This window comes from Littorina saxatilis, unplaced genomic scaffold (genome assembly GCF_037325665.1).
Source record: "Littorina saxatilis isolate snail1 unplaced genomic scaffold, US_GU_Lsax_2.0 scaffold_827, whole genome shotgun sequence".
NCBI classification, from domain to species: Eukaryota; Metazoa; Mollusca; class Gastropoda; order Littorinimorpha; family Littorinidae; genus Littorina; species Littorina saxatilis.
Genome location: NW_027129520.1, coordinates 51,427 through 61,174, shown reverse-complemented (window position 1 = coordinate 61,174; position 9,748 = coordinate 51,427). Strand labels below are relative to the sequence as shown.

General features: G+C 40.2%; 1 protein-coding gene across 1 annotated transcript; it reads right to left on the bottom strand.

Moving 5' to 3' along the window:
- Positions 1 to 216: 216 nt before the first annotated feature.
- Positions 217 to 9,422, bottom strand: LOC138957763 (uncharacterized). Its single transcript, XM_070328821.1, has 7 exons — positions 8,632 to 9,422; positions 5,935 to 6,058; positions 3,428 to 3,575; positions 2,850 to 2,904; positions 1,839 to 1,966; positions 1,058 to 1,167; positions 217 to 320 (listed from the first exon to the last, which is right to left on the bottom strand). Exons 1-7 carry the CDS (start codon positions 8,871 to 8,873, stop codon positions 252 to 254), a joined length of 876 nt encoding a protein of 291 aa, XP_070184922.1. The 5' UTR covers positions 8,874 to 9,422; the 3' UTR covers positions 217 to 251.
- Positions 9,423 to 9,748: the final 326 nt, after the last annotated feature.

Genomic DNA, 9,748 nt, shown 5'->3' with positions numbered 1-9,748 from the left:
TGTTTTATATTTGTTTATTTGTTTGAACATTGAAATTGCTTTTGGTTCGATGATGACCGATCACTATGATTCGAAAACGATTGCATTAATGTATACTTTGTATATACTTCATTGGCGTTTTTATTGAACAAAAAGTTCAATAGCAGCAAGTTTGATCAGGAAAAACATTGACTGTACATAATCTAAAACACACATCTAACCAAAATCACAAAACACATTGTAACAAATGTTTACAATATCTAATGTTTCTTTCATGACTGGCTGACAAATATTTTGTCAACAACCTCCGGCAGCAGTACCCTCATCAAGTAGTCAGCCATCTAAAACAGACACAACAAAAGTACCACAGTGTTACCCATTTTCAACAGTATTTGATAACCCCGAGAGAAAATAATTAGGCATTACAAGCGGATTTCAATGAAAGCGAAAACACTCCATTTGCAAATGGGTGAGCACTCCACATTAAAAGAAAAAAACCGTTAATTGTTCATCTTCTTTGTGTTAATAATAGGAGATTCCGATGCCTCTGTTACGACAACGAACTCTCTGAACTGTACATCGTACGGGATCAAAAACAAGAATTGTATGTTAATGAAACGTTTATGTTTAACAAAACAAAATGTTACATATACTAGTACGTCGATCCAGTGGTCTTTTAATTAGACAGACAGACACACACTTATAGTACAAATAATAAATCTCAGAAGCGTGAATGTAACATCGCATAAGAAAGTATTGTTACGTTTTTGTCTTTAAGCCTGAAGCTGCGGTTTTAGAAAAACAAGGCAGTAAAACTGTACCCCTAAAAAACAAATTAATCAACAATAAACGCCGAAAGTATTGACGCCAAAGCTTGCAAATAGTCACAAGTTCCATCAGGAGTTTCAATGCCAAAAACATTATTTCCAATAATGCGATGAAATACATACGAATACATCAACATTTTCCTAACCATTTCTTGTAAAACGGGCTGCTACTTTCGTGACACAATGTGTGTACATGTTATGCTACTGTATGAAGGCCATCAAAACTAAATCAGTAAACCACTCTTACGTACGTTCAAAGACAATGTTCCGTGCTTGGAGAATAGAGATAAGAGAATATCCATCACAAGGTCTTCCTGGCCTTCTTGAGGGTAGCCAAGTCCTCCATATCCATCCAACGATCCTGTAATAAACAGTTTCAGAAATTGTTTATAAAAAAATACCTCACTCTCTTATGAGCGGAACAGACTGCCGCCCCGAGGCTCCTATGTAGATCTTTGCCAATAGTGTGTTCAGTGCCAGGTGCAGCGAATTACTTTAATGACACATTTATACTGAATTTCTGGACCAAACATAAAACAAATACCCGTGGTCTTTCATTTAAACTTCTGGTGCCATCAAAGGCATTTCACTTCACTATCTGGCAAACATCTTGGATCAACGATTTCTTTACATGGGCTACGTGACCACCGCTATACTGAGGGTACTCCCAAAATACACCGAAAAAACCCGTATAGTACGAGGTTAAAGAATAAAGATCTTTCCTTTAGTGGCACCTATCAAAAAGGGTCTGAACCCCACCTGTTTTTACCCTTAGTAAAGTTGACACGTGCATCCTTCGATTGAGATGGCGTTATACATAATTTCTCCTATTGATTGATAATCATTACGTTTTGTCACCAACTAAGCAAGATGTTAGTGTGTGAATAATTTTGTGTAAGTACTGGATTACAGTAAATAGTACCATGTCATTGTAACTACAAAAGTAATAAAACACGATTAGCTTTTTTTAATTAAAGACCGTGTTGGGTGGGAGACCATTATTGAATAAGGCAGCAATGAAGTGAAACTCACGTCGGGATACTCCACCTCGGCAGTACAGCTTATGACGGTCACTTTCTTTGGTCCCGTCAAATATGGCAAACAGTTCCGATTTCAGTTGTTTGACACGTGCTGCCAGTTTTTCGTCTGGCAACGTCAACCTGCCATGCACATGACAATTATATGATTTAATTTTGATACAACAGGTGAACAATTTAGATAAATGAATTTCCTGGTTAATCGTAACATTCCAATTCTACTGCAAGAGGTATATTGCGTGCCAGGCCGAGTTCATTAAGAGCTATTACCGGCAATCGACGCGCGGGGTTACAAGCGCCCATTGGGCTGTTCCTAAAAACAAATGTTCTTTAAAATGATTGATTTTATTGATTCGGGTTTTGAGTCAAGTGCTCTGCTACCTGAGCTCACTCGGCACATTGTTACTTCGCGTAGTGAGACAGTTTCTCGAGCATGAGAGTCCGTTATCAATCTGTGTCCGAGTCGCTCCGCAAACCATAACAAGGAGCTAAAGCACCACACACACAAAATACAGAAGATTACGGATTGGCAAAATAGGCTTGTTTTAGACGTATCCTTGCACATCCTGGCAAAACCCTCAATCCTGGCTGCCTTTTTTTCGGATTACGCGAAATGGGCAAAAGTCTTGCCGAATTCCCGTCAATTCAGAAATTCCGTGAATGCGGTCCGACTTAAACACTTTCACCCCGTTTGTCATATAGAAAAACATAAAGTCTGTTTTTTCCACTTTTTTCCTACAAAAGATAAACGACACAGCTAGGCTACAAAACCCTACAGTACAAACGAAAATGACGAGACCGAAACGTTACATGAATTCTTAAAATTATGACTCGTCTTAATGTATTCAATATGAACTGCTTTTTGGAAAGCAACATTCTGGATCCACTACCTCATTAGCAGTGAGCTTACAAACAGATTTAATATTGCACTACGACATTTTTTGAAAGGAACTATCGTTTAATTTGATAACAGAAGTTTGTAAACTGGCATCTTGTGTTCACCTACCCCAAATCAGGCTCATCAGTGTCTGCGATATTTTTAGGTGAAAGTGACACTGGACCTGCACAACAGAAAATGATTGGCATAGTTACTTAAAACGCCTCGTGTGTTATGACAAAAACACACAATATATTGCCCAAGTGCCTTTCATCGTCATGACATCTATTTGAATTACTCGCACTCTTGGTTTAGACAATTCTTTGTGTAACTGCACAACTCCGAAAAACTCAAAACAACGTATGGGCCATTCCTTTATATTGAAAGTACAGCACATTGCCAAAGCCTCAGCAAGGTTACTCGCTGACTGAACTTTTGAACAGTCTTGGAGTTAGCCAATTAAACTCCCACGCCATGGTTTAAAGTCACTGTACTTCTCACTTCAAGGTGCAGAGAGACCCTACAAGGATCCTGCACATGAACTTCAAAAGCTTGCATGGAATCCGGACACTTGGTTGCATTTGAGTTCGGAACCTTAGAAAATGTGTTCATTTAAGTTTTAAATCCACTGAGTAACATTAATTGCATTGTGTTTCTCATACATTTCGTATACAATAGCACAAAACTGTACCAGAAACAAACAGTACCTGCGTGGTTCATACCAAGGGAAGTTGTGTTTTGCCAGCCTTCCAGCAGCTTTGCCAAAGCGGAGTGACGTCTCTCAAGTTCTTCGTCGTGGACGTTGTAGCAGGACAGCTGAATTTCTGTTAAAACTCCGCTGATTTTTAACTGGACCTGAAATAAACAGACAAATTATATATACAGTCACATACCCACATCGCCTTCACTGTAAAGGCACACTCATTCCAATGTAATCAGTTCGGCTCAACGTTTGAGATGTGGCCGCGCCAGGCTTTTACATGGAATCATACCATCCACCTCTTGGTTATAAAATTACACAAAACGCTGAAATGAGGTGTGGTTAATATTTCAGTCAGAGAGAGAAATAAAGAGAGAGACCGACAGAGACCCAGAGAGAGAGAGAGAGAGAGAGAGAGAGAGAGAGAGAGAGAGAGAGAGAGAGAGAGAGAGAGAGAGAGAGACAGAGACAGAGACAGAGAGAGAAGAGAGAGGTAGAGAGAGAGAGAGAGACAGAGAGAGAGAAGAGAGAGGGAGAGAGGGAGAGAGAAAGAGAGATACAGAGGGAGAGAGTGAGGGGAGAGAGAGAGAGAGGGGGGGGGGGGCGAGGAAGGAGAGAGAGAGAGAGAGAGAGAGGAGAGAGAGCTCATTCTTGCTATACGGTAAACACTATAAAGAAACATTTTATCAGTCACACACGAGAGAGAGAGAGAGAGAGAGACTTAGACTTAGAACATTTTATTCACATAAAGGGTAGACATTTTAGGCCATAGGCTTAATCTTACAATGTGCCCTTGAGAGAAAGAGAGGGATATAGAGAGAGAGAGAGTGAGAGAGAAGGGGGGGGGGGGGAGGAGGAGAGATAAAGAGCGCGAGGGAGAGAGAGAGAGAGAGGGAGAGAGAGTGAGAGAGAGAAGGGGGGGCGAGGGAGGGAGAGATAAAGAGCGCGAGGAGAGAGAGAGAGAGAGAGAGAGAGAGAGAGAGAGAGAGAGAGAGAGGAGAGAGAGAGGAGAGAGAGAGAGAGAGGGGGGGCGCGAAGGAGGGAGAGATAAAGAGCTCGAGAGAGAGAGAGAGAGAGAGAGAGAGATTGATTGGATTGGATTGGATTGGATTGTTTACTCATTTAGGCCATAGCCCCTTGTGAGGGGGGTGAACATATATACTATGACATAATGACATTTGCACACAAATGAAATAAATCATACACGAACTAAGACATTACATTTCAAATAAAATATATCGTAGGCTTACATGAACTAAGACATAACAACACTACGTAGTCGAAATGCTTTGTACACATAAACTGACAACTTTCGAACAATACCTTCATTCACAGATGCCATAAGCATAGAAAACTTGTGTAAACTTGGGTTTCTACAAAACTTAGCAAAAATAAACTAGCATCGCAAATCACGAAGTGCGGGGCAACAAAGCACAAAATGAAACTCATCTTCCTTACGTTCCCTGCACAACGGGCATAACAACATTATCTGCATCGTATCTCTTATATCGATTAACGTGCACAAATAGTTCTGTTATTCCACCTCGGAATCTTGCCATATTAATTGTCAAATGCCTATCCATGTTCAATAATAAAAAAGGTTTTACTTCGTGCACGGTGCAAAATGTCCTATATAACGCAAATCTATAACTGTTCTGAACATGAACATTCCATTCGTGCCATCTACAATCAATCAATCTTTCTCTGAAATCTTTAAAAAAAACCGGTTCTCATCTTGCACTCCTTGATTCATCCATACAAACCCAAAACCATTCTGACATAATTTACAACGTACGCTAGACACCCAGTTTCTTTTACCTCTTTCATCCAGTTCACGCAACATTTTATATGCTTTATGTGGCAATCTATTTACGTCCATTCTTAACAACTTCAACCAATATTTAACACAACGTATTGCAGCATTCACATAAAGGAAAGGGAGGGAGAGAGATATAGAGTGACAGAGGGAGGGAGAGAGTGAGGGGAGAAAGAGAGAGGGGGGCGAGAAAAGGAAAGAGAGAGAGAGGAAGAGAAAGAGAGAGACAGAGAGAGAGAGAGAGCTCATTCTTGCTATACGGTAAACACTATAAAGAAACATTTTATCAGTCACACACATCAGAGAGAGAGAGAGGGGAGAGTGAGAGAGAGAGAAGGGGGGGGCGAGGGAGAGATAAAGAGCGCGAGAGAGAGAGAGAGAGAGAGAGAGGGAGAGAGAGAGAGAGAGAGAGAGAGAGAGAGAGAGAGAGAGAGAGAGAGAGAGAGAGAGAGAGAGAGAGAGAGAGAGAGAGAGAGAGAGAGAGAGAGAGAGAGAGAGATCATTCTTGCTACATGTATACGGTAAACACTATAAAGAAACATTTTATCAGTCACACAAATTAAAGGGTCTCTGCTCAAGATCTTAGAATGTGACGAGTGTCCTAAATTTAATATATCACACAACACATAAAACATATTCAATGAAAACAAAATGATGACTTAGGTATTAGTCGGATGCACATGAAGTACGTTGCGTACCTCTGCATCGTTGTTGTTCGAGGACTCATGGTTGTGACTGTTCATCATGTTTTTGATCCAAAGCAAACCTTTCTTGCGGTCAGCAGATACAAAAATGAAGGCTGGGCATTCTGTTTTCTTTGACCTGAAAGTACAAAACAATATATTTACGAAACGGGGCAAAATTAACAAGGAACGAAACAACAATTCAACATTCTGACCAATTGATTTATTTGTGTTTACACTATTTATTTATTTGTTCATTTATTTATTTATTTACGAGGATTTATATCGCGCACGTATCTCACCACACAAGGCGACTCAAGGCGCATGTTACCTATTAATGCACACAGGCAAAATATAAGCCAAATTTATTTTGTTGGTCCGAACTCTTCTAGGGTTTCGTTATTTTAGAGAGAGAGACAGACAGAGAGAGAGAGAGAGACAATGACAATGACAAATTCTTTATTAACGAGGGTAATGGCATAAGCAAACAGGTGCTTTTTTACATCCAGCCCTCGCCCGAATGATAATACGTTTTAAAATGTTGGAATATCAATTAAAGAAGTAATAAAAACAAACGACAAACAAGCAAACGATTACAGACTAAACAAACAAACAAAAATATACATACAAACGAACATGACATACTTATTGTCAAAGGTATAATGAAAACTGTTTCAAGCAACGCAAAACGTGAGAGAGAGAGAGAGAAGAGAGAGAGAGAGAGAGAGAGAGAGAGAGAGAGAGAGAGAGAGAGAGAGAGAGAGAGAGAGAGAGAGAGAGAGAGAGAGAGAGAGAGAAATCTTTTTTCATCCAGCCCTCGCCCAAGAGGGAATTAACTAAGCAGTGCATAATAATGAAGCAGAAGAAGAAGCAAAACAAAAACATAAAAACATGGTTATTAAATCAGACAAAGAGGAAAAAAAAGAAAAAAAAGAAGAAAAAAAATGATTATATTAGTAGATCTTCATGTACTTATCAAACAGCAGTACCTGATCGCGGCATTAAGTGCCACACGACGATGAAAGCATATACAAAAAAAGTATGTCTTCTAAAACTGGCAACAGAAAGTGGCTGTCTGAGAGAAACTGGTAAAACATTCCACAGAAATGGACCTGAGTATGCTAGACTAGTTTTATACAAGTCAATTCTAGGGAGGGGAACATTTAGTTTCTTCGTGCGGCTTGATGAAGTCTCAGTTAATAATATTCTTTCAGTTAAATAGTCCGGTACATGTCCACGAACTATTTTATGCATAAACCTTGCCTTGTTAAACGCTAGTCTGGATGAAAGTGGAAGAATTTCAGCTTTTTTGTAGTCATGATTAGAGAGGGTGCTGTTTTTCAGCAGAACAACTTTTACTCCGCGTCTGTGCAAAGATTTTAGGGGTCTTAAAGCTGCATCACTTGCAGAATCCCAAAGGGTTGATGCATAGTCTATTCCAGACTGCACATGCGCTTGAAAAAATGTTCTGCGTGCATCAAAATTTAGAAAATGTTTAATCTTTGCAGACTGATGAACTGATGAGAGAGAGAGAGACAGACAGACAGAGACAGAGAGACAGAGAGAGAGAGAGAGAGACAGAGAGACAGACATACAGACAGACAGACACACACACACACAAAGAGCGATGTGGATTCACAGCGCGCGGCGCGTTGTGCAGCGTTGCGATTTACAACGCGCGGCGCTACGAGGGGCGCAGCGATTCACGACGCGCGATGTATTCTGCTGTTACATTTTCTTCACAATCGGAATAACTTGACTAAATGTAACAAGTCGCGTAAGGCGAAAATACAACATTTAGTCAAGTAGCTGTCGAACTCACAGAATGAAACTGAACGTAATGCAACCCAGCAAGACCGTATACTCGTAGCATCGTCAGTCCACCGCGCACGGCAAAGGCAGTGAAATTGACAAGATGAGCGGAGTAGCACTTGCGCTGAGAAGGATAGCACGCTTTTCTGTACCTCTCTTCGTTTTAACTTTCTGAGCGTGTTTTTAATCCAAACATATCACATCTATATGTTTTTGGAATCAGGAACCGACAAGGAATAAGATGAAGGTGTTTTTAAAATTGATTTGGACAATTTAATTTTGATAATAATTTTTATATTTTTAATTTTCAGAGCTTGTTTTTAATCCAAATATAACATATTTATATATTTTTTGAATCAGAATATGATAAAGAATAAGATGTACGTAAATTTGGATCGTTTTATAAAAAAATTTTTTTTTTTACAATGTTCAGATTTTTAATGACCAAACTCACTCATTAGTTTTTAAGCCACCAAGCTGAAATGCAATACCAAACCCCGGCCTTCGTCGAAGATTACTTGATCAAAATTTCAACCAATTTGGTTGAAAAATGAGAGCGTGACAGTGCCGCCTCAACTTTCACGAAAAGCCGGATATGACGTCATCAAAGACATTTATTGAAAAAATGAAAAAAAAGTATGGGGATTTCATAAAGATCGGTCCAGTAGTTTAGTCTAAATCGCTCTACACACACAGACAGACAGACAGACAGACACACACACACACACATACACCACGACCCTCGTCTCGATTCCCCCCTCTACGTTAAAATATTTAGTCAAAACTTGACTAAATAAAAATAAAAAATAAATAATAATATTAAAATTAAACATTCATACGAGTTACTATCTGTGACAAGGAAGCATAAGAAGTATAGCAAATAAGTATAAATCCGCTTACCCATTGCTCCTATTCGCACCTCGGCCTGTGAGTCGTCCTTTTCCTGAGTACTTGCACACAAGTTTTGCGTATGCATACTTCAGTTCGTCTGGAAAGGGCTGTTTTGAATTCTTGTTCGCAAGTTGAACAGCACGACTGTATTTGACCACGTACACCAAATCGTTCTTTCTGGAAAAGTCTGCCAGCCGTTCGGTAAGGTCGTTCCAACTTCTGAATGTTTCCCCAACTGTCATTTGCGCCATTTCTCAGCAATTGATCAACGGTGTGGTTATGGGTGTAGTAAGTGTCGAATTGTGGGAATGCACAGTTCTGTCCGCCAAGTGGTTTTAAACACCGCGCGTATTTGCACCAAGTAATAACGTGTCACATCAAAATAGTACTTTACTGTCAGATAGTTTAGCGCCAAAAACATGAACCAATGATAGCCCATGGATTAGTAAGTCACATCATGTTGGGGCGGGGCCAATGAACTAATGTCAACACAGTAAGTATCAACCAATGTTTTGCTCCGCCCCCACATCACGTGACCCATAAACCCATCGCCTATAATTAGATCATAAAATTACCGCTTCAGTTCTGAGACATCCTGCTTGCTGGCGCGCGCGCAGAGAAAACATTTCCCTATTTATCTTCACTTCTGATGCTCATCCTATTGTTGTTGGCTTTCGGATAACAGGGAGCAAAGGGCAGTGCCCCACTTAGTGATCGACATAATGCTATCTTTCCTGTAATAAAGTTCAAAGTTCAAAGTTCCAAAATTCTCTCTCTCTCTCTCTCTCTCTCTCTCTCTCTCTCTCTCTCTCTCTCTCTCTCCTGCCCCACACACACAAATACACACGCACTAACACATACAAAGCAGCAGGCTAGGATGCGGCAAATTGGGTAAGGCAGAATGGTAAATGGTATACGGCAAGTTGGGAGAGGCTGGTTGGGTTGCCGCCAACGCATCTAGCATTCCAAGTTCTACAAGGGGGGGGGGGGGTGTTCTTTTGAAACAAGTGCTACCAAGTTTTGCTTTTGCCGGTTTTGGTAATCCTACATTCCTCCGTGCGACAGCGGACTTAATGCGCATTAAAAACTCTTTTGATGTTTTGCTTAAATTTTGACTTGGAGCGAA

Excerpts from the sequence above, each read along its gene's own strand:
- LOC138957763 (XM_070328821.1), bottom strand. The coding sequence starts at position 8,873 with ATGGCGCAAATGACAGTTGGGGAAACATTCAGAAGTTGGAACGACCTT. Across the intron at positions 2,905-3,427 it reads CCTTGGTATGAACCACGCAG|GTCCAGTGTCACTTTCACCT; the intron begins GTACTGTTTGTT and ends TCTGTTGTGCAG. Across the intron at positions 321-1,057 it reads ACGGAACATTGTCTTTGAAC|ATGGCTGACTACTTGATGAG; the intron begins GTACGTAAGAGT and ends TGTCTGTTTTAG.